The 23,701-nt window shown below is 50.0% G+C and overlaps 5 protein-coding genes across 5 annotated transcripts; 2 read left to right on the forward strand and 3 right to left on the reverse strand.

The window, feature by feature from the left end:
• Positions 1–1,665: 1,665 nt before the first annotated feature.
• Positions 1,666–4,344, forward strand: C8Q69DRAFT_270325 (GTPase activating protein for Arf). The gene is made up of 4 exons (XM_028626787.1): positions 1,666–2,000; positions 2,069–2,085; positions 2,171–2,281; positions 2,332–4,344. The coding sequence occupies exons 1-4, from the start codon at positions 1,886–1,888 to the stop codon at positions 4,306–4,308; spliced, it is 2,220 nt and encodes a 739-aa protein (XP_028485513.1). The 5' UTR covers positions 1,666–1,885; the 3' UTR covers positions 4,309–4,344.
• A 612-nt stretch (positions 4,345–4,956) lies between these two features.
• C8Q69DRAFT_467800 (putative serine/threonine protein kinase) lies at positions 4,957–6,960 on the reverse strand. The gene is made up of 2 exons (XM_028630649.1): positions 5,531–6,960; positions 4,957–5,369 (listed from the first exon to the last, which is right to left on the reverse strand). The coding sequence occupies exons 1-2, from the start codon at positions 6,701–6,703 to the stop codon at positions 5,238–5,240; spliced, it is 1,305 nt and encodes a 434-aa protein (XP_028485514.1). The 5' UTR covers positions 6,704–6,960; the 3' UTR covers positions 4,957–5,237.
• A 1,300-nt stretch (positions 6,961–8,260) lies between these two features.
• C8Q69DRAFT_270350 (putative Na/K ATPase alpha 1 subunit) lies at positions 8,261–12,259 on the forward strand. Its single transcript, XM_028626788.1, has one exon. The coding sequence runs from the start codon at positions 8,448–8,450 to the stop codon at positions 11,847–11,849; it is 3,402 nt and encodes a 1,133-aa protein (XP_028485515.1). The 5' UTR covers positions 8,261–8,447; the 3' UTR covers positions 11,850–12,259.
• Positions 12,260–12,670: 411 nt separating this feature from the next.
• On the reverse strand, positions 12,671–15,052 carry C8Q69DRAFT_486746 (putative TBC domain protein; the record flags this gene model as incomplete). Its single annotated transcript, XM_028631933.1, has 3 exons — positions 12,671–13,267; positions 13,321–13,775; positions 13,828–15,052. 3 exons carry the CDS (start codon positions 15,050–15,052, stop codon positions 12,671–12,673), a joined length of 2,277 nt encoding a protein of 758 aa, XP_028485516.1.
• A 2,209-nt stretch (positions 15,053–17,261) lies between these two features.
• Positions 17,262–18,391, reverse strand: C8Q69DRAFT_467812 (hypothetical protein). Its single transcript, XM_028630650.1, has one exon. It carries the CDS (start codon positions 18,107–18,109, stop codon positions 17,510–17,512), a length of 600 nt encoding a protein of 199 aa, XP_028485517.1. The 5' UTR covers positions 18,110–18,391; the 3' UTR covers positions 17,262–17,509.
• Positions 18,392–23,701: the final 5,310 nt, after the last annotated feature.

The raw sequence follows: 23,701 nt of genomic DNA on the forward strand, positions 1-23,701 counted from the left end.
TACCTGCTTGAGGAAGCAATGCACCTCCGTCAGATGTTGGATGACCAGCTCCGTAAATACCAGGACGACGCTTTGGAAAGCAGTCCTTGACGTCCTCCGTGATCCACAAGTATACTGAGCAACCGGTAGGAGGAATGGCTCATCTGCAGGTTGGAGCATATTTCCTGTCATGGTCGTAGCATGAGTCGTCACGACGGGGTGTGGCGATGCGTCGGATTGGTGCAGTAGAGCTGTTACTCATCTGTAACAGTTCACTAATCCGATCATCTCTCCTTGGAGACACTGTCCCAGAGAGCAGGTATTCGGTCCTCACACTCTCGCATAAAAGAGCGTCGGATCGTCTGTGATGCAAGAAGGAAGAAGAAGTTCAGAGAGTCAGCCAAGAGAAGATATTTTCGACTTTGGCGCGTTGTGGACGGACAGGGTAAATCCGGCCACCGAGTCACGTGACGACACCAACGGGCGGCAGATTTCTAGCAGCGTTAAATCCGTCTGTTTCTCCTTTTTCCTTTCCACACACTTCATGAAAAATGAAAATGAACGCATAATCAACCTCCAGCTCCTGCCGTGCCTCTTCTGGCACGATCACACCTACAGGATGGCAGGTCATATTGGCGTACTAGAAGAACTCCGGACATTTAATGGCTCCCTCGCCGTGCTGGATTTTTTCTTCGAAAGAATCCGAGTGCCATGACGGGTGCGAGTCACCTGCTGTTCGGACATCATTATTTGGACCTACCGTGTATGACTTCGATGAGGACACCCCCGGTAGTTACCGTAATGCTTAAGTCTATGTCTCGCCGCCATCCAGCGTTGACTTGACCTAGGGAGTGCTGTCGTGGATACGCCTACTAAACCTGCTAGGAGGAAGGATATGAAAGGTGATAATAAGCTGAGATCCAGCAAGGGTCTTGCTGGGAGGCCGGGCGCGTCCTTGCTGCAATGATGAGTCTGTCTTCCAGCGAACTCTTCTCCCTCTCGCTAGCAAGGCCTCTGGAAGCCTGGACGGTGTTCTTCGTTTGATGTGTCAGAATCACGAAGCTGGGCGTGGGTCCCGGCCCTCGTGGCTTTCTCGTTAGAGTATCCTTATCATTGGCAGCTTGCTAGTCTTGGAATCATTTGGGTTTGGGCACCCACGATATGTCCGAGGAGCTATGTAGAACGGCTTGCACTTAGCAGCAGCCACAGGAATTGGATAGCAATATGGTAGGACCGATTTCTTATTGATCTAAATCGATATGAATCAGTTCATGGCCATCTTTTGAAATAGTAGTAGACAACACGACAACACCGGTTGTCTCTTACCGAACTATTTTTGGTGCAATCCCGCATTTTGGACGCGGACGCCATTAAGCAACGGTCTATCAAGCCAGCTTCCGCCAGACAGGGTTTGCCCCTTTTCCAAGCTGCTTTGGGGAATCGTCCCTGATCTCCCTCGTAAGTGATGCTCCACCAGTCAAATGAATCGACGGGACGACGTCAAAGACCCCCGCCCGTAGTGTGTCTATGGTATCGTAACTTGAGGAGGTCGCACTGTTGGTCTCTCCAGGAACGCCAAGGTGGAAGGTTCGGCTGTGACCCAGTGGAGAGAGGCCCCGACCTTGGAGCTACCGTCTCCGAAACACCACCAAGTCGGTCCATTATTATATTATTTTCCTCGACTTCCATCGCAGAGGGAGACAGGGACTGTTCGGACTGTTGGCCTTGGGAACCTTTATCTGCGTGGTGTTCCAATGATCCGGTTTGGGAGTGATTGACATCGCCACCGAAACCGGAACGCCGGCCCAAAAACATTTCTCAGGAAACAACAAGTCCAGACTCCCCGGTCTGTTTGTGACTCTCTACAATAGACGTCTTACCATATAAACCTGGTCCCGGTGCAGCCATGGTGGCAGGTCTGAGCAAGCGCCAGCAGGCGCGCAATGAAAGAGCCCTGCAGGATCTCATCAGATCAATTCCAGGAAATGACCGGTGTGCCGACTGTTCGGCATATAATCCAGGTGAGTTGTGACCTGACACCACAAAGGAAAAGCGAGGTATCCATGCTAATGTCTATTTTCTCAATTAGGATGGGCCAGTTGGAATGTAAGCAGGCTGCATTTCTCCTTTCCTTTCCATCTCTCCGAGTCGCAGCGGTGACGAATCGAATACTTACCAAAATGGCGAATAGTTGGGAATATTTCTCTGTATGCGTTGTGCAGCCCTGCACCGGAAGCTGGGAACTCACATATCCAAGGTCAAATCGTTGACCATGGACTCCTGGACGGCAGAGCAGGTTGATGTGAGTTGTCGAATCCGCACTCGTGTGAGCAGCCCCTAATATTGGAGCAGAATATGAAAGCGCATGGCAACACCATTTCCAACAAGATCTACAACCCCAGAAACGTGAAGCCGCCAATGCCGGTCGACATTGATGAGTCCGACTCTGCGATGGAACGGTTTATACGGCGGAAATACGAACAGAGATCGTTGGAAAACGGGAAACCGAAGCCCCCAAGCAGGCATGATTCCGGCTACACGAGGTCTCCCGAGGGCTCACCTCCTCCATTGCCTCCTAAGACTGGTAAAATATTCGGTTTCGGACTTCGCTCTGTGTCATCAGCGTCGCACCTGCCTCGATCCTCGGGGAGGTCATCGAACCCAACCTCTCCCCGATCCGACACGTATGGTTCTCGCTCTCCTCCAGTACAGATAAACAAACAGTCCCGGGTTTTTGGAGCGACTGTCGGTGACTTGGGCGCGTCATTCGAACAGAAGCTGAACATCTTGAAAGAAATGGGCTTTCCGGATGACAGGAGAAATGCAACGATCTTGAAGGGTCTGAGCGGCAATCTCGAGAAGACGATCGAATCCCTCACGAGACTAGGAGAAAATAGTAATCCTACTTCTGGCACTCGAACACCCGTTCAAAGAGGCACGCCCACCACCGCTCATTTTGGCGAGTCGCTCTCGAGCCCCAAGGCCGCGGTCTCTACGAATCCATTCGACCAGCTTGATTCCAAACCTCAAACAAGTAGTGGACTGTCGACCGCTACTAAGCCGTATAATCCATTCGATGTCCCAGACCCGCAGCCAACGTCTGCACTGGAGAATTCTTTCCAGCATCTACAGGTGTCGCAGCCCCTGTTCCCCCATTCGACTGGCGGATATCCAACGCAGCAAAATCAGGCCCAGACGTTCTTTCAGCAACCTATGACTCCACCGGTGACTATGCCATCGTCTCAATCGCAATTTGCGGCTTCGACCCAGTCGTTGAATGGCACTTACAACCCTTTCCTTCAGCCGGCTCCTCAGCAGCAGGGCCCTATGTCAAACCCGTATGCCAGCCAAGTACAGAACGTGCCTCAAAGCAATCCTTTTTTCGGTCAAATATTGCCACAACACACTTCGGCTTCGGCCCAGTTGAATTCTCAACCATCTCTGGGTGCCTCTCCTTTTGAGACTCGACCGCAATCGAGTCAGCCACAGTATACTGGCACGGTGTCGCCTTTCGCATCTTCATCGCCTTTCGGCCCTTTGCAACAGCAGCCGCAGCCGCAGCAATCCCAGCAGCAGCAACAGCAGCAGCAAAGCCCGTTCTCATCCTCATCACCTTTTGGTCCTTTGCAGCAGCAGCCTCAATCACAGCAGCCGCAGCAACAGCAACAGCAAAGCCCGTTCTCGTCTTCGCATAATCCCTTCGACTCCATCCCTGCAACGGCGAACCCGGGGTACCCCTACTCCCAACAGCAAATGCCACAGATGCAGCAGCAACAAAACTTCCAGCAGCAACAGGGCTTCCAGCCGCAGTCGCAGTATCTCACACCACAGCGAACTGGCCGTGTCGACAAGAGTAGTATACTTTCTCTTTACAGCAACCCTCAGACAGCCCCTACGATGAACGCGCAGCCGCAGCAGCAACAGCAGATGCCACAGCAACCAGCACACCTTCAGTCGACACCTGGCCTAAGCCCTGCCCCCTCCCTGCTGACGAACTCAATGGGTTCCACGCCCCAGACACAATCCTCTTTCAGTTTGACGACGCCGCAGCAGCGCAGCGTGACAATGCCCGTTTCACTCGATTCCTCATCCGCAGGAGCACGGAATCCTTTCTTCACGTCGTCGCCCTTTGGCGGACAGACGAATCCTGCAGTCAATCCCGCTGCAGCTCCATCTGGTCTTGGGATCGGGATGGGACAGAAAGTTCAGCAGTCTAATAGTCCATTTGCACGAACGCACATCAGCCAAGAAAGTGTTGATATTAACGGGCTTCAGAACGGCCGACATAGCCCTGATGCCTTTGCGAATCTGAGCGCTCGCTTCGCCTGAAGAAGTGGGACCGAGAGTCCATGCCTCGTTTGACGTCGTTTCGTCTGTTGCATAGTTGGCGGGTTTTCCGTTTCAAGAGTCGGGAGTCACATAGTTGATTTGATCTTTGCATTGTGGTCCGGCGTTCCAGGGATTATAATCTACCATTTTCCGACGAGGCTCCCTTATCATCGGGCGGCTATCCAGAGCTCCAGAGAAAGAGCAATCACGACTTTGAGAGTGCAGATTGCAAATGGATGGAATGTACAGAACTGGTCGACTTAAGTTTCGCGGATCCATGATACCCACAGAGGATGTGTAGACAAAACAGCATGGTGTCATCATGGTGGTTGTTCGATGACTGTCCTTTGAAAGGAAGCAGGCTCATGCAGTACATATGGGCCTCTTATATACTTACGTACTCTCATTCAATAGAATTCTCATATGTATCATATTCTATCATTTTGTTTTATCTTGGGGTTGTCCGTCGGTTGTTTGATCTCTGATTCTTGTCTTGTCTTCTACTAGGTATCTTATAGACTTCCCATTTCCTTGTCGCTTAGTTATTCTTATAATGGAAGGACTTGTTCTTCTCGAGAAGCTTGAAAGATTTTAAGAGTAGCTAGGTATTGGTCCTGATATGCGGGGTAGCACGCATCAACTCTAGAGCCCGGGGAGAAAACCTACCAATTTACCACATCCACTACTGTAAGCACGCGTGTCGTGGCTCCGTATGGGAAATCATTCCCAATAGATGCAATGACAATTCCATATTACTATACTACCATCCTTTTCACGAGCAAGTAATGTACAGTACATACTGTACATAACGATACCATCAGTCACTATCAACATCGTCAGGAGAGAAAGAGCATGACATGACATATATCACCGTCTCCATATTTTCCTTCCGTCTATACGTTTTCCCCCCTCTTCTCAGGATATGTATCTTATATTCCCCTATGACCAGCATCGCAGACTTCAATAGCAGTCACCCATTCAGATCTCAGGATTTGAGATGCAGTAATTCGTCGTTCCCAATTCGGATCCAGCATCGCGTAGATTACGTTACGGCAGCATTCCTGGAGAATACATAGATCAGATCAGATCAGATCAGATCGAAACAAAAAAAAAAAAAAAAAAAAAAAAAAAAAAAAAAAAAAAAAAAAAAAAAAAAAGAGGCTTCTAGCCCCTTAGCAGAAGAGAAGAGAAGAAAAAACAAACACAACATAACATAACATACCCTCCGAAAAGACTCTATCGGCTCATACCCACTCACCTCCCTCCTCGCCTTCAAATACGCAACATACAACTCATCATCCTGCTCCAACGCCGTCCACCACGGCAACCTCCCCGTCCGCATCGCAATATACGTAACACCCACAGCCCAAACATCGACTGCCCTCGGATCAAATTCCCTACCACCATACTCCTCCGGAGCGATATAAGGAATCGTCCCGGATACGCGTTTCGTTAAATGCGGTCTCTCCTCCCATGGAGCGCGGAAACATTCTGCGTTTCCGAAATCGATAATCTTCACCGCTCCATGGAGCGTGATGAGGATATTGTCTGGTTTTATGTTACGATGAGCGACGCCTTGGGTGTGCATGTAGGATATGCCGAGGAGGAGTTGTTTGAAGAAACAGTCTGAGTCGTGGGTGGGGAGGCCTTTTTTGTTGGTTCTGATTAGTCGGTGGAGGGTCGTGGATGATGGGTGGTATTGCATGATTTCGTAGAGAGTGCCGCGGTCGTCGACGAGGAGGTCGAGCGTGTGGATGATGTTGGGATGGTGGAGACATGAGCCGATGCAGTATTCGGATCGGGCGAGGTTGGATGATGTGCGGTGGAATACTTTGATGGCGTATAGTTCTGTTCGCGTGGGAGAAGAAGAAGAAGAAGAAGAAGAAGATGATGATAATGATGGTGAAGAAGAGGGTTTCTTCTCGTGAAGTCGTATCGTTGATGTGTTGCCGTAGTAGATGACTTCTTTGAACTTGCCGTATTTTCGAGTCAAAGACATTGCAGGGGTAGAAGATGAAGAAGAAGAAGAAGAAGAAGGAGAGGAGGCCTCCTGTCCTTCTTCCTCCGGTCTGACGATCAAGGGATCCTGCTCTTCAGATTGAGAATACCCCGGCCACCACCAGGTCGAAATCATGTTGAAAATTCCATCGAGAATCCCCCCTTGCTTATCGACTCTTTGAATCAGATGATCATGATCATGGTGGTGATGGATTTCATGATGCCACGACGCGGGAGGATGGTTTGAATCTTGACGAGATGGAATTTCCTCGACGCGTTCTTCCACCGTGTTTTCGTCGGGATGATCCCTTTCTTCTTCTGGAGATGGCGATTTCGACGCAGATCGAGCACTCCTGTCACCGTGTATGCTTACTTGGTCTGAAACAGCAACCGGCATAGGTTGTGGATCGAATGCTTGACATAGGATAGTTTGTCCGCAGTAGCAATGGCTGAAATTAATTGTGGAATAGAAAGAAGACGAAATATCGGAAGCTCAATGGTACAACATCGATCGTTGGAGCGTAACGTTGATGTGCGTCTGCTGGGCTTGTAAATGTTAGTCAAATAAGAAAAAAAGGCATCAGCCAAGCATGAACGAGGGAAATCCATTCACGAACTATAGATAAAATTAGATAGAAGAAGAAGAAGAAGAAGTAAAGTAACACCGCGTAGTCATGAACCAGAGTAGTTACTATTATACCCCTTAATAATTACACAGGAGCCATTTTAACGCCTCATACGACTCAAACTCGAGCACCACCACAGCGATACGGTATAAGGTACTGCACACATTTATTGGATCCAAAAGAAGCGGCATTTTGTCCAACAAATAGAATCTGCGGATGGGAATAATCCCCCGGTAGTGCGTCAGCTTTTATTCCGTAGGTTGGATATATCCCTCATTGTTCAATGTTTTCGGTTTGGTCTGTTTGGCCGAGTTTCTTGTGTTCGTTCGTATCTTTCTGGAATCATGGCTTTACTTGTCTGTTTCTGAGCAAGATGTCAGATATGTAGGTATGCACGGTACGTGATCTTGCAGCTCGTGTTCTGAGATATTGTTCTATGGGAGGGGAACGGATTCCACACAGTAGAAACTAGATGAGTGTAAAGTAGATCTCTGTCTATCTACTGGCCAGATGTCAATCATAAAGTAATATAGACTTGATTCTTCTCTGCCAGGCTGGCTACTTTATCCTAGAACGAACCATATGACACTACCACAAGATATTGGAATATACCATAGAAAGAATACATATATAAAAGAAACCCATTCCTATTTCCTTCGAATAATAGCCCATATCAGCCCAGCAGCAGCGCATTCAGCATAGATAGTAGTAGAGCTGCCTTCACCGTTTCCGTAGCCTAGCGTTTGAGCGAATTAAACGGACCAATGAGAAGGGAGTAGCGGGGATCCGAGATATAGTGGTAGTAGTCTATATGGACCGCGAGGGATTTATACTGTCGAACCAAAAACAAATGAAGAACAAAACAACCGAACCCACGATATCACTTCAGTGTAAAATGAACAGCCCCGCATGAAGAACAATACCTGATTCCAGTTAGTTAAACTAAGCCGCAGTAATAATAATAATACCTAAGATTTTTATCCTTTTTCCCGCACACGATCTCGAAGGCGGGGGGAAAGAAAAAAAAAGTACAGTAGTAAACAGGACAAGAAGTTACTTTGAGGGATTTGCCCGTATCCACTCTCTCTTCTTTGACCATGTTTTTGTCTTGGTAACTATTATTATTTTGCCGCTCTTAATCAATGGGTTCATAATACGAGACTGCTGCTTTTACGCGAAAGGGAAGGGCTGGGTTCTTTTCTGTCGCTGGTTGTGGTGGCCATGGAAAATCCCTCATAGATGCGGATGGCGTATTGCGGCAAAAGGACGAGAACATGGCACAGATTGATACTACCAGATCCACGTGGGAATCTGCTGCATTCGGTCCTGGTTCGATTAACGTGATAAACCCTAGATTGGTAGCTAGAGCCGGAAGAGGGGTTCTATCTAATCAGCTCGCGTAGTCCATACATAAATAATCCCTCTCGGTGTCCCTCTTTCTTCTCTATTTTCTATATATTGCCCCCGTTGTTCCGGTAGTGAGGAAAGGTGCACTTGCTTCAATCACATCAGGTGATGCCTTCATCCTTGTCTTCTCAGAAGTCTGCTTCTGAAGAGGATCCGCCCGAGTTTCAGGTGGACGTCGAAGCAAAGGCTTGCAGCGATGTCGCCCACGGGGGTGAATCCGATCATGAGCTGCCAGAACAACGGGGTTCACAGCGTATTATCTTCGAACCGCCCGCAGAAGATCCACGAGAAAGTCGCCGTTCTCGCAACAACACCTCTAAGCGTCTACGCTCGATTTCACGTTCCAAAAGCATCGAAACCGTGCGGAGCAGCCGCAGCAATAAGGACAATGGTGCATCATCTGTTGCACCGGGTATTCCGATCGAGTTTCGCACGCTCTCCATTCACATTTCCGAGTCACAGAACGTCCCCGATGAACTGCTCAAGGAGACAAAGGACAAGAGAGACAAGAACGTCGTGAACCAAGACTACTTCGAGCAGCTTGATTTCCACATTATTAGCCCGGAGAGTCTCTGTCAACAGTTTAATGTCGATCCAGAAAATGGACTGAGCGCTAGTGCAGCAGCAGCGAGACTGCAGCGAGATGGAAAGAACACCATCGCTCAACGTCGAGAGAACTATCTGAAGAAGATATTTTATTACGTCTTTGGAGGGTTCTGCTCTATCCTATGGATCGGAGTCATTGTTTTTTTTCTCTGCTGGAGACCGCTGAGCAACCCTCCTGACCCGACGAATTTGGCATTGGCGATTTTAGTCTTAATCGTCATTGTGCTCCAGGCTTGCTTTTCCGCTTTCCAAGACTGGTCGACGAAACAGGTGATGAATTCGATCCTTGGCTTACTTCCATCCGACACAATGGTGCTACGTGACGGGAAGCTTGTCAAGATCCCGACGGCAGACCTTGTGGCCGGCGATATCGTGCAGATTTCCATTGGAAATAAGGTACCGGCCGATATGCGGCTTCTCAAAACCTCTGGAGACGTACGCTTTGATCGCGCCGTATTGACAGGAGAATCGGACGAGATCGAGGGGGCCACCGATGTTACGGACAAGAATTTCCTCGAAACAAGAAACATCGCCTTGATGGGAACGGGCGTAACCAACGGCAATGCGGTCGGTTTAGTCGTCCTCACAGGCTCTCGATCTGTCATGGGTCGCATAGCCAGCCTGACAGCAGGCGTCAAAGAGAAACCGACTCTCATCCAAAAGGAGATCACCCGCTTCGTGATAATCATCATCTGTCTAACTGTGATCTTGGCCTGCGCAATTTTGTTCAGCTGGGCTGGATGGCTGCGTGTTGATCATAAGGGGTTTATGGACGTTACCGCTATGCTAGATGATGTGATGGGATGCGTCGTAGCCTTCATCCCGGAAGGCATGCCAGTTGGAGTTGCGCTCACGCTCATGATGGTTGCGAAGAGGATGAAGAGCGTGAATATTCTGCCGAAGGGTCTTGCGACAGTTGAGACCCTCGGCTGTGTCAATGTGATCTGTTCGGACAAGACTGGAACACTGACGCAGAACAAGATGCTCGTCAGGTCGGTCGGGTTTGTCGATAAGCGATACAATCTCGATGAATTCACCGAGGAGCTCCAGAAGGGTCAAGTACCCTTGCCCGTTCAGACGCTGCTTCAGGGATCGGTCCTCTGCAATGATGCCTTCTTCGATCCCGAGACGGCACATTTGCCGCTTGATGAGCGAGAAGTCAACGGCAACGCTACGGATGAAGCCGTCTTGCGCTTCGCAGAAGCCGTCAGCTCCGGGAGCTCCACGAGACCTAACGAATACGAAAGAGTTTATCAGATCCCTTTCAATTCCAAGAACAAGTGGATGCTTACGTTGCACAAGACCACAGCGAAGCCCCAAGGCCCTGAACTGAACGAGTCCAATGAGACGTATCTTGTATACGTCAAGGGGGCCCCTGATGTGCTTCTTCCGAAATGCACGTCATACTGGTCAGGCGTTGACAACGAGGTGAAGCAGCTGGATGATTCCGCGAAGCAGATGTTTTCTGCCTTCCAAGAGGAGATGTCAAAGAAAGCCGAAAGAGTTATTGTTCTCTGCCAGAGATACTATAGCCCCCGGGCGACTCTTGGGTCCAACGACTTTGCGGATGAGATCCAGGCTAAGGGTGTTCAGAACCTTACAATCGTTGGGCTGTTCGGCATAGTCGACCCTCCCCGCTTGGAAACGGCTCGTACCGTTGCGTCTTGCCGCAGGGCCGGCATCCGGTTTTTCATGGTCACCGGAGATTTTGGCTTGACCGCGGCAGCGATTGCTCGCGACGTTGGCATCTTCACGGGCACGGCAGAACCAGACACGGTGGCTGATCTCATCGATCTTAAAGTCGATGAGGACGAGAACATATGCTCGAGGCAGAGCCTTCTCATCGACGGATCCCAGATCTCATCATTGACGAAAGAAGATTGGGACGCGATCTGTCAATATAGGGAAATAGTATTCGGGCGTACGACGCCGGAACAGAAGCTCCGCATAGTCAACGAGTTCAGAGATCGCGATAATGTCGTCGCCGTCACAGGTGACGGCGTCAATGACGCACCAGCACTGCGCGCCGCGGACGTTGGCATAGCGGTGGTCTCTGGAAGCGACGTGGCAATCGAGGCAGCAGACTTGGTGTTGATGGACAAATTCGACTCTATAGTCGAAGCGATAAGACTGGGTCGACTCGTGTTTCAGAATCTCCAGAAAGTGATCACATATCTCCTCCCCGCTGGCAGCTGGTCTGAGATCTGGCCAGTGATCATGAATGTCTGGTTTGGGGTTCCCCTACCCCTGAGCTCCTTCCTCATGATCATTATCTGTGTCTTCACTGATCTCTTCCTCTCTCTATCCCTCATCATGGAGAAAGAGGAGTTTGATCTTCTGGATGGACCTCCGAGAAATCACAAAAAGGATCATCTTATCAATCTCAAGATATATGGACAATCCTACCTGTTTATCGGAGTGTTGGAGACACTATGCGCGCACAGCATGTTTTTCTTCTACATGTATAAGCACGCAGGTATTCCCTTTCATGCTCTCGTTTTCGCATTCGAAAAGTACTCGGACGGCTTCTATGGCTATACGGAGGATGAACTCACGCACTTCAACAACGTTGGACAGTGCGTGTATTTCGTCACTCTGGTCATCATGCAATGGGGCAACATATTGTCCGTCCGCAACAAGCGAATGTCTATCTTGCAGGCCGATCCTATTCGAAAGGAGCGACGCAATCCCTGGCTCCCGTTAGCGATGCTGATTTCACTCATCATTGCCATTTTTGTTACTGAGGTTCCCGGGCTCCAATCTCTCTTCAATACAGCTAGCGTGCCGCTTGAGTTCTGGTTCATACCTATCGGACTGTCCTTTGGCATTCTTCTAATGGACGAAGTCCGGAAGGCCGTTGTTCGACTGTTTCCTAAAGGGCCAATCGCCCGGATCGCCTGGTAAGACTGCAGGGAAATTCAGAAAAAGAACTGGTTTTATGCAAAAAGAAAATAAAAATTCGCCGCTAGACGCACAATCGCGATATGACATACCTTGATAATGTGCAACGTGTGACGAGCTTGCTGGGAATGAACTGCTGTTGTCATAATCGGGGGATAAACTGAACTCCTGCAGGAATCAGACTTTTTTTTTCTTTTTCGCCATAGAAGAGCGCTGCTTGACGACTAGGAATTCCAAAATAGATGATAATCGTTGCATTGTTAATAATTAGTAAAGGGGTATGGTATGGGCCTAGACCAAGCGTTCTGCAGAGACATCAATTCCTTCTCAGCATTGCAGCCGGGGATTTCCAAATTCAAAGACCAAGGTCCCAAAACTATAGGCAGTAGAAATCAAATCAAACGGTAGGAGAGACGGACTGAGCCATCGTGATGGCTGTTTTGTGTCATTACAAAGAAAGATAAAAGATACCCTGACAATGGGAAGACGCTAGCCAATGCCAAAAAATTTGGCGCCCCGATGAAAGAAAAAAAGAAGGACGAGTGAGAGACAAGTAGAAGGCAGAAAAGCAAGGAAAGCGGTGCAGCTAGTAGTACACTTATGAAACTGGTAGAGAATGTCAGCGGTAGGCAATTTGAATCATCCAATCCGTCAGTTCGAATCTTCGTCAATGTGGTCTGCCGGAACAGCCGATATATACAAGAAACAGTAGTGATGATGAATGGGACGCTTGTAACGAGCAGCGGATGTGTCCATCCGCCTAGATAGTCAATGTATCGCAGGCGCGAAAGTGCAAGATCATTGCGGGGAACGAATCAGGAATTTCATTGCTGTGTCTTCCCAGCTTCCCTGACCTGAATCATGAAACCGTCCTCATCACCAGCCGAGTCCAAAAGCCAGTATTTACCAACGCCCGCATTGGGGATATGTCCACCACCAAACCCGGTGGGGACAGGAGAGTTCTGAGCGCCTTGGGTTTTGGTACCGAGATCATGGGGACCCCATCCAAGAATGTCTCTGACGGCCGCATGGCCGGCTTCGTCAGGCCCGAAGCCGAACAACTGCACCTGCAGGCAACCAAGGATTGCAACTGCAGCGCGGATCATAACGCGATCGCCTTCAAACACCCAGCAATCCCAGACACGGCTCACACGCTCGAGGTCCAGGCCATTGGTGAAAAGAGAGCGGAACATAGGCTCCCAGATGTCCTCGTCGGACAGGTTCATATTTTCGCAAAGATGAGTAGATAGACGCGGGAACTTGTAGCGAAGGGCTGCGGAGGCGAGGGAATAGGTTCGGCCCTTGGCACCTGGATCCGAAGTTAAAAATGCGAGCGGCAGCGGTCGATTCAGCGCATTGGCCATGACTAAGAACGCTGTCGCTGGAGTGGGCATCTGGAGGACGAGTAAGGCAGCAATGGACTATAAAAGCTTATCAGTACGGTCCCGGCCACGGCCGCCAGGCGCAAACTTACATGAAGACCGTAGATGTATCCCACATCACTTCGGTACATAGAATACGCTTCCAAGACATCAATCAAGGTCTCGCGTAACGGACCCCCTTCCTGGAAGAGGTTCAAGTCGGGAAAGGCGTGGGAGACATCGTTTCTGATAGCAGAAAACCATTCCCGCATCCTCCGATTGCTTTCTCCCGCGTCGTCATTCGACTTGGACCGCACTTCCTTGGCCCTCATCAGCGCCTTCTTGTAGGTCTCCTCGGTCAGAGCGAGTTCATTGCCAATGGCTCGCTGCCACACCGCACCTCGCGAACGAGGCGTGACCCCGCGCCACCATAACTCGCGCGTACGATGCTCTGACACCACGCGGTCCCAATCTGGACAGACGTAGTCGTCCCAGATTCGCTGGAGCGTCTGTCGCGTATTGTCTTTCTCGCACTGTGCCGACGCGGTTTTAGCGGCCCGTCGCTTGTCTAGAATAAATTGGTTAGCAATAAGTCAGACGAGAGGATGGTCGAGACTTACCAGCTTCTCGGGACTGGGCCATCATCCTCTTGTACTCCCTCAAATGCTTCTTTTCCTCCTTCTGATCCTTCGGGGGAAGCCAACTGGGCCGTGTCCGGCTCAGAACCTTCTCTTTCTCCTTGCTGATGGGCAGGGGGTCGATCATGACGTTCGACTTTTGGAGCGGCGGCAGCTCGACGATGCCATTCGACCCTCGTTTCGAGTCTATGCTGGTCCTGCGCGAGGACCTGCCGCTCCGGATGCCATCCAAAGGTCTCTTGGAATCATCGGCATGATACTCGAGGGCTTCCGTTAAAATCCTCGCTTCCTCCGATAATTCCGACATTACGATATGATAGGAATTAGTACGTGGATTGCGGGGCGAGATCTGGCCACTTTTCGGTCCGGCAGAAGTTGACCTCGAGACCCTTGATCTGGAACGAGGCAGCGAAGGGGACGTTCGAGGAGAAGTTCTCGGGGAGACGGGGGCTTCTGGGACCGCATGAGACAGCGGCAGAGGCCTCGGGATCGCGCCGCCCCTGGCGTCCGGGCTTGCACTTCGCGATGCGACTCGCTCCTCATAGGGACGAGGAGAGATGGGGACGTTCCACAAGCTGGCGTCGTCGGGCAGATCCTCATCAGAATCATGGTACTCCTCTTCCAACTCTTTGACGGACTTGCGAGTTGGCTGCCATGACCCTCGACGCCCTCCGTTCCGGGCAGAGAGGGGAGAAAGGGCGAGCGTACTGCTACTCGGGGATGGAGACAATACCGATGCCGGATTGCTGGGAGACGGAGAGCGTGACCGTCGACGTCCTGAGGATCGGATCGGGAGCGAAGGGACGGAGGGACTGGTCAAATCCCTGCGGCCACTCTTGCGTGACGCGTTGAGGGATTCCAGGTTCTTCTGGGCGATTGCCCCGTTGACCTGACCCTGCAGCGGAGGATAATCGATCTTCGTCTTCGGCCCCGAAGTCAATTCTCGACTGCAGGAGAGCATAGATGTGCTCTTGGCGCGATTGGCGGCGGGCATCGTGCGCGTTGCGGATCGCGGCAGGGCGGTGGTATAGGGGTCCATGAAGGGCACGTCCGCGTCGTCCTCGAGACCGATGTCTTCAAAGTTGGAAATGTCCGTGAACAGGCCATCCGGGCCAGAGAATTGGGAGGATGATTGGAAGGAGGAGGATTTGGAGGATTTGGACCCAGACAACTCGGGGGGAGAGTTGGGCGTGCAGACGACCGCCATGTCCACCAGGGCTGGCACCGAATATCACGCCGGTTTAGATAACGAGGGGATCGGGGAATTAGCGACCGCGACAGGGCGAGAGCGACCAAACGATATTTCTTGGGAGGTTCGATCGAGCGGACCTGGCTCAACGACGAATGTCCCGGAAATGCGCGGTTGATGCCGTGCTTGCTTGCTGCTGTAAACGAATGGCAGGGGAATCAGTCGACTGCTGACTTTTTTTGACGTTGTTGGTGAAGGCGGCTACTGCTCGCAGTAGCTCAGACCGCAGCAAGAGAGTAAGCACGACGAGGGGGATTGCTCAGAAAAAACGAGAGTCTGGGGTGTTGGGTTGAAGTTAACCACGATGGTGGAAGGGCCCAATGACGGACATGGGGACGAGAGAGTAAACGATGGAAGACGGGCCAGGGAAGAAAGAAGCAGAAGCAGAAGTAGATAGATAGAAGAAGAAGAAGAAGAAGAGAAGCAGTTGGAGAAAGATGAGACTGGACTGGACTGGACTGGAGTGACGAGTGGAGAGGGGATGATACGGTCTGGAATCCGGGATGGTGGACGGGATGGGCTGTCACTGCCTGAGGCTGCCAGATCAGGGATGGCCTAATATTATTATTATTATTGCTTCTAGCCTGGCAGCCACGGGCGACGATCTGATCGTTTGCCAGTTTGGAAACTTGCGAGACGCTGGCTAGGGTGCTTTCGGCTTAGACGCTGTCAAGGGGTGGCTAGTCTAGCCTGGCAGGCGAGATGAGATGCTGGCAGATTAGGATGTCCCTCTGGGTCTCCTGCCCTAGAGTAAAATAAAATAATAATACATAATAATCATCATTCAACGATAACTAACAGACATGGTCTGTCCCATCAACAACAACAACAATAATAATAATAAACACTTCTTCTTCTTCTTCTCTCCCGCTGCCCCTGACCCAACCCCGTGATCTTCTGCAACCGTGGCTCGCTCCTTCTCCTTGTGTGCCTGCTGTGGCTGATCCCTCAAGGGACGGCATATGATTGGCGACAATCCCCACTCTTCGGCTGTGCTCCTGTGGCTAGGGCGGCCCCCCCTCTTCGTCGCCCAAAATGTGCAAAAAGTCAATGCCGGAAACAGCGGGTCTTTTCTCGGCCACGAGGCAACAAATAATAATAATAGCAGTTGTTAGCAGTATGTAACTAGTCAGTCCCTCCAGCTGCACACGGAAAGATGACCAGTCGGACACAATATTTAATACCAATAGAGGATAGGATTTCTGCAAACGCTGATAGATGGTAATTGCATCGACGAGCTCGTGGCGACTTTGTCGTCATACACAAGGCCTTATGGTACAGTACATGGCTGCATCTGCCATCGCAGGGTTCCACCGAGTCAATCCATCGGGAACTATTGCCATACCATACATAGCTCGAGAGGATTTCCCTGTGGCATGTCTTCTCCGCACGCAAAGACCGGTTGCATGTCTCAGGAATCAGCACACAGGACTTGCCGCTCAACTCGCTGCGCACAAAGCATGCAGGACGGACATCATCCCATACCTCGACGATTGATCCAGCCTTGGTATGAAGGGAGAATACCGATTAAGAGGCGGTGAAACCCGGCATGGCAGAATGGGCCAAATAACGATCGCTGTCAACCTTTCTTTAGTATGTAATACAGAACATACTCGGACGCTGCTGGCCACTTCGATCGGGACAGCATACTTAAGCCCTCAGCTCCCCCTCATCGGGCCCATGAGAAGGGCCTGTCGAGCACAGATCGCGATGTCTTGCCCTCCGTTGACATGCGCATACCAGATCTCGACAGATGGGGATCGCGGGCCGTGCTCCCACAGGCTGATTCCCTGCTGTTTATCCGTGGACATCCACGGATCAAACCACGCATGACGTGTGAGCAACCCGCACGATTCAATCGTTCATACAACAATACAACCCGCTCTATCCGGGTCTCCACTGACGCGTCCGCACACGTTGCAAATCTGATCAGATCATCAATTATTCGGTACCGCCAAGAACGCGGGGGTTAGCCTATGAATAGATCCGGGAATCTTCGCCGCAGCCTGGCATCTATGCTGTAGGCATTGATGCGAGTTTTGTTAGGGATATCTTGTTGCAGGGTTCAGGTCTTGCTGGTCAGCTTGAGCGACACTACTAACGCCTAGGTATGAGTTCACTTCATATTATTAGGATGAAATCAATGCATGGATCTATCTAAAACGATATACTTGATCTGTAATAGACCGCTTCTGATTCCAATATGCACAAACCTGGCCAACAGATAATGTCAAATAGATATACAATGATACTGTAGAAACCTAGCATAACATCTAACTAACTGAACCATCAAAACATCCCCTCAAAGCCTCAATTCACATCAGATCTATTCCGTTACTACTTCCCTCTCAATCACCCTCTCTCTTGAAAAATCAAATCAACACAATCTCCTCCCTAGATAGCCCACATTCCTCCTCACTCCCTCTTCTCCCCCTTCCCAATCCCAATCGACGAAACCGCCAACGGCCCCGAGTCGGACACACTCCGTCTCCAATCGAAATGCATCACCGTCGCAAAAACCCCCAACGAACCACCCGTTATCAGAATCGGCCCCCAGATCCCGGGAACAAACACTCCGCGCATCAAGTGATTCTGCACAGCCACGTACCGATATAACCCATACCCGAAGCACCAAATACTGATCCCCTGACAGACGCGACTGGCAACAAGGTCTGCTCCGGTTCCAGGGGAGTCTGAGATCGGAATCCCTGCTGCTGCTTTTGCTTTTGCCTTGTTGCGGTCGCTGGTCGAAGATAAGAGTGTCCCATTATGATCTGATGGATTAGTACTATTATTGTCTTTTATAATAGTACCACCACCACCCTTACCCCCCCACCGCTCATTGACCATTCGATCAATAAGACTTAATCGACCCAGGGCCAGCGCCATCGCTGCAAACGCGAGTCCCATTCGAGTCCAGGATAGGAAAGTTCGCTCATTGGCTAGGTGGTCGCGCAGTTCGGAGCCTGAGTTGGCGATCGGTTTGGGGAGGAGGCGGCGGATGAAGGAGAGCATTTTTCTTTCTTTGTTTGTTTCTTGGCTCTTTAATTGTGTGTCTGGGTAGTAAGGATTGGAGATTAAGATTGATGATGATATGGGATGTTATCTAGTAGCCAAAATCGAGTCCCATGGGTAAGACTGAAAGATAGGTAGATAGATAGGTACGTGTTCTATATAAACCGGAGTTGAGGTTACCGACGGACCCTCAGATACGGAAAGTTGTTTTTGCAAGTTAACTTGAAAAAGCCCACATTTGGGAAAAAAACTCAATTTTTACACTAGATAAGAATGGTGGTGCAGAGACGTCAGTGTAAATCGAATATTGTTTACAATGCCCGGTTTTTTCTTCTTCTTCTTTCTTCTTCTTGCTCCATATCTATTATTATCTGTTGCAGGGTACTAGATTCGTTTCCTGATAATCGCAAGTTCAGATATCCAGACGAATTTGCGACTTCTGCTGTGATGGGATATTTATTTCTGAACATCACTCTTGTATTGTCGCGAGTTAGATACCTCAACTTAAAGTCGTCCTTGAACAGTCATTGTCGGTCGTCCAAGGAATAACTAAGAGTGGAAGTCCTCCAACTAATGGCAAGACTAGTAATTCTAAGATGCATGTGTCATTGGAGGGAGGCATTGAGGTGCGCTGTGTTAAGAAGTAGCTCCTAGTAGTAGGACAGAGGCGTCTACAATGTCGCTGGGAAATATGCATTATGCGCCGATCGCAGTATTTTAAACTATTACACAGAGCGACAGACACTGAGAAAAACAAGGGTATCGTAGGTGAATACATAACCTCTGTCGAGTACTTCCTCTGCCAAACATGTTCGCTAGACTAGAATCTCCAGCCTTCAAAGATTCTCTCTCCATTCTTCACTGCTTTTCTTAGCAGAACCGCCTCCCGATCAGTCGTCGGACGAGCTGATTTCCCAACAAGTTCCAGCCAGTGTAAGACTTCCGAGAACTGCGTTTGCTTGCGTCCCAGCACGAAACGAAAGGCAGCAGCGGCGAGGTACTCAGCCTGCGCTCGCTTGATATTGCAGACGGTCTCGCGTTTGGTGCCTTGTCTCGACTGGCTCAGTTTCGTAGCCAAGGTGATCACGTCCCGGATAGTCCTGATAATCACGGTCGAGGAGGGCCGTGTACGTTTGCTGAGACTCTTCAGATACTGATACATCCTCATAGCCCAATCGGCAAAAGTAGCATATAGATTAGAAAGCACGACGGGAAATGAGTTGTGCATCGTATTTATGAACATGGCCCGAAACACAGAGGGGAAGGCCCCCAAGATCTTCTTGTTGAACGAGTAGCCAGGCGCTTGGCTTACTTCAACTGTAAGCGAATCTGCTATCGCACTGGAAGCGGGATCTCCGGTGGTAAGCAGACGATCCCGATCCCTTTGGATTTCTAGAGTGTGAGTGTCAATGAGCATTCCGCAGTACGCAAGCCGAGACCCAATAAGACGTGGGATCAGGACTCCATCTATAGAAGCCTCAAAGTTGACGAGACTCTTCTCTGGGTTCACAGTAACGCCATAGTCCGGTTGTCCCCTGACCATGAGTTCCAGAAATCGCGTTGCAAGCTTAGAATCCCATGTGATGAGTAGGAAATCATCAATCAGCCGAAAGAGCACGGCCTCCGGACCCGAAAGGAACCCCAGCACCTCTTGCTCCAGTCTCCCGTAGAAGAAATTGCAGAGATTACTCGATAGAACTGAGCCCTGCGGTATCCCGTTCTTCTGTCTGAAATATTTCTTTCCAATCTTGATTATATTGCATCGTATATGCTCTTCGAGCAAATCAAGCAGATCTTCCTTGCTGTGCTCCCATAGCCTACCTGTATCGACAAGGACCGCGTTGCTTCTGATGGCCCTAGTCGCTGGTGCGCCGGTAGGATCGTTCACCGGAGCGGCTCTTGCACCAAACTTTTTGACAGGTTTGCCTTGTTGAAGATCTATTGCTGGTTTGATTTGGACCTGTTTCGTTACGCAGTACGCTTCATTAGCGACCAGTTCTTCCATCAATGCAATCAACCTGCTCTGTGGAATGGTATCGAAGCAAGACTGGACATCCAGCTTGACAAAGTACAGACGCTTGTCTCTGGATATTGATCCTTCACCTGAGCTCTCACGATGAAAATTGTCCTTGAAAGCCTGCAGTCTCGGAAGAAGGTCGGACACGGAATTCATGCCCGCCCCAAATATTCCCGGATGCGCCGCCTTTTCGTAGTTGAGTACGCTAGATAAAGGAGCCAGGATAGAATTTATGCTTGGTGCCAGCAGCATTTTCCTTCCCGTTTGCACCTTTACCGTTCTCCTTCGGAGGTTGACAATAGGACGGGCCCCTGAACCCTTTGGAAGGAGTCTTAAGGTGCTATATCCCAATGACCTTCTTGTCAGGATCCGTTCTGCTTTATCTCGTTTCATCTCCTCCAGCATCGACGATTTTAAATGCGCTAGGGGATCTGCTGAGAGCATACGCCATGTATCATGGCGGAAGTAGAATAGTCGATTACGATGCATCTGTGACTCCGTCACATAGAAATGACTTCTGACTATAGGGACCAGTAGTGAGTCGAATATATAGTATACGAGCTCGTGAAGAAGTTCAGTACGCTTTTGCAGATCCGTTAGGCAGAGCTTCTGTTGCGTGGGGCGATGGTCTCCTTGCTGATTTCGAACTTCCATCCAAGGTATGCTTGAGACCTAGATTGAGTCAGTCAGCTTCGTCCGTATGCAAGAGATGACTATGAACCCGACCTTCAAACCCATACACACTTGATGGAGACTAATGCTCTCGAATCTACGCAGGCGTATGAATCTATCCACATTCTTTAGGATGATCTGCCGGTTCCACTGGCCCTCTTGACCGACGCCATAAAACCCATTGGGAACCAGCTTCTGTAAGACGGCCCGGCAGAATGCGGATACAGAGGAAGCTGGGGTGGCATAGTCAGTCAAACAGAGCTTCTGTTTCTTCTGGTCCATATTTGTGTCCAATTGTGACAGTGACTCGAGCGGAGGCCCAGACTGCAGGTTATTGGATCCTAAGGAAGGGCTAGGGCAGTTTAGCTGAGTAACCAGCTGTTCTGACTTCTGAGAGCTAGGATCATGACTGGGGTTGGGAGAAAAGCACGGCGGATGGCTTTGCTGCAATCCGGTTAGCCCTTTATCAGAGGAAGTGATATATGGGTCCTACCTCTATAGGGCAATAGTAGTCAAGAAGCTTGGTGTATGGGCAGCGCTGGTTCCCCTTTTGTAGCTTCTGGACCAATTCCACTGCCTTCCCGCGGAGCCTTTTTGGGATCTTGGGACGCCGTTCATCTTGGACAGACTTAGCCTCCTCCTCATCAGCCGGTGATGGGTGTACGCGATGTGATTTCCGCCCTTCTATCCAACCGATCTCTTCCTCTCGAAAAGTATAGTCTTTGTATGGAAACGCAGTCTCCCGCGAATCTACAGATGAGGTGAAGACATTATGTAAACCAAATTGCCTTGGGAAGATGTATTTCATCACGTGCACCGTGTGGCTCAAGCAGTCTGCCAACGGGAACCGGTTCAGTACATCTGGCAAAGGGTCAGCTAACAGATGAAAATCCACAAGTTATCGGACGAAAAGCGCGCACGTACGAGTATGCTTAAGACCAAAACGAACATGAGCCTGCGCATTTAGGGCGACGCGTGCGTATAGCATACGTCGACGACAGAATATAATGCTGTTCGGCTTATGAAGGACAGGAGCGCCTCGAGCTTGGCTAGGGTTCTTGTCAGAGCTAAGACGCTGTCCTTCTGTCTGTTTTGGATCCAGTTCCAGCTCGGACAGAGGGATTCCTAATGATGTTATAAGCCAAGAGTCCTTCGATGGCAGCCACAGACTTACCGCTGAGCTGGTAGAATGCCCCTTTCTCATTGTCCATACAACTGAAAATGCCACAGTCCAGCAGCAATCTCAGCATAATCTCCTCCCCGTTCTGTCCCATAAGGTCCAGAACTTCCGTCCATGGCGCACGCTTCAATGCCAAAACATTTGGGTTGGGATACCGAGCCACTATACCCGGGATACTGCTGGCCAGAGCGCCTAGCTCAGTGGAGTCGAGATTATGGGTCGTAGTACGTTGATACCCATGAGCAAGAATGTGTCGAGGTGTATGATGTGAGAAGCATACTCGATTAAACAACGTGCGGATTACAAAATCAACAATCTGTTTCTTGATTAGATGCAAGAATTGCAAAAGCGCAAGACAGAACGTACCTCTGATTGCAGACAGAAGGGTCCCGTATCTGTGCTGGCTAGAGACGATTTGTACTGCGACTGGGTGAAAGCAGCCAAGTGCTTCTGAGTTTCCTTATCGTCCTTCGGGTGAGGCTCGCGGAGAACACCCACGAGGGTGGAATCTAAGAGGGTCGAGAGGGCTTCGTTGTCGTGATCGCGTGGAGTGTCAGCGCCCTGCCGACCTAGCGAGGCAATCCGGCGCCGTCTGGACTTGGAGGATGAGGGCAGCTGCTCCAGCAGATACTGCCTTAAGGTCAATACACGCCGATAGTATCGTGATATCACTGGGTGGGTTGCTTGGTTCTCGCGGGATGGCTTCGACGCGACTTGAACGCGCTTGGCAAGCGATGGTTGCGTCCCCGGCTCTCTCGCGGGACGCTTCCTCTTCTTCCCCATTCTATTGCGGATCGATGACCAGGGTTCACTCTTGATTGAGGAATCTCAGAAGTCCGGAAGACTCTCTGACGCTTCAGTTAGCGTCAGGGACCATGTGGGATCTATTTTGTGTTGGTGATTCTGACAGGGATCGGCGCAGCCGCACAGACGCGCTAAAAGAGTCGTGAACCCGCAAAGATCAACTGCAATGTTGAATTTGTCAAAACATCACCATGCTATTATTGCCCAGTTCAGAAAGGAGGGCCGATTGTGGGTGATGGCGGCTCGCGCTTGGACACGCTAAACAAGCAATGGACTCATGGAGACGGTATGTCAAAACTCTATCGTGATTATTTGGTCAGAATCAGAAGTCAATTAATTAATTAACGGAGACAGGAGTGAACTCCAGCACGGACCAAGACGCCTCACAAGGCGCAGAGCCACTTTTCGTCTGCGGACTTCCGAACGAGGCTGGGCCAGAACATCTGGATGGAGCCTGGTTACAAGTCCAGCTGGCAGGAGAGTCGAGACAAAGAGAAAGGAAAAAGCGGCTGTGCTCGAGTAAAGAAGTGCTCAGGCCTGCCTGTTGACATCTCGCTCAGGAGTCAGGACTGAGGAGGATCTCATTATCATGTCTAGGGGTTGCAATTGTGAGCAGTCACTACAGATCAACAGACTAAGTACTTCATGTCAGCCGCAGCGGCTGTCAAACGAGAGAAGGATCTGGTCAATCAGCGGCATGGAAGCAACACTCGAGAAACAGGGGGGTTAAAGCAATTTGTCAGTCGCACAATGATAAGTATTAGTTATTAGTATTATTGTCTGGGTGCATCTGATAGATATGCGAAAACACTATCTACTACTCTGTCTCTGTCTCGACAGAGTAGTACTACGAAGTTGAGACCAGCAGGTCCGTAGATGAGACTGTTTTAATAATAGTCAGCCATTAATATTGTTGATG

The sequence above is a fragment of the Paecilomyces variotii genome (genome assembly GCF_004022145.1).
Source record: "Paecilomyces variotii strain CBS 101075 chromosome Unknown C8Q69scaffold_5, whole genome shotgun sequence".
Taxonomy (NCBI): Eukaryota; Fungi; Ascomycota; class Eurotiomycetes; order Eurotiales; family Thermoascaceae; genus Paecilomyces; species Paecilomyces variotii.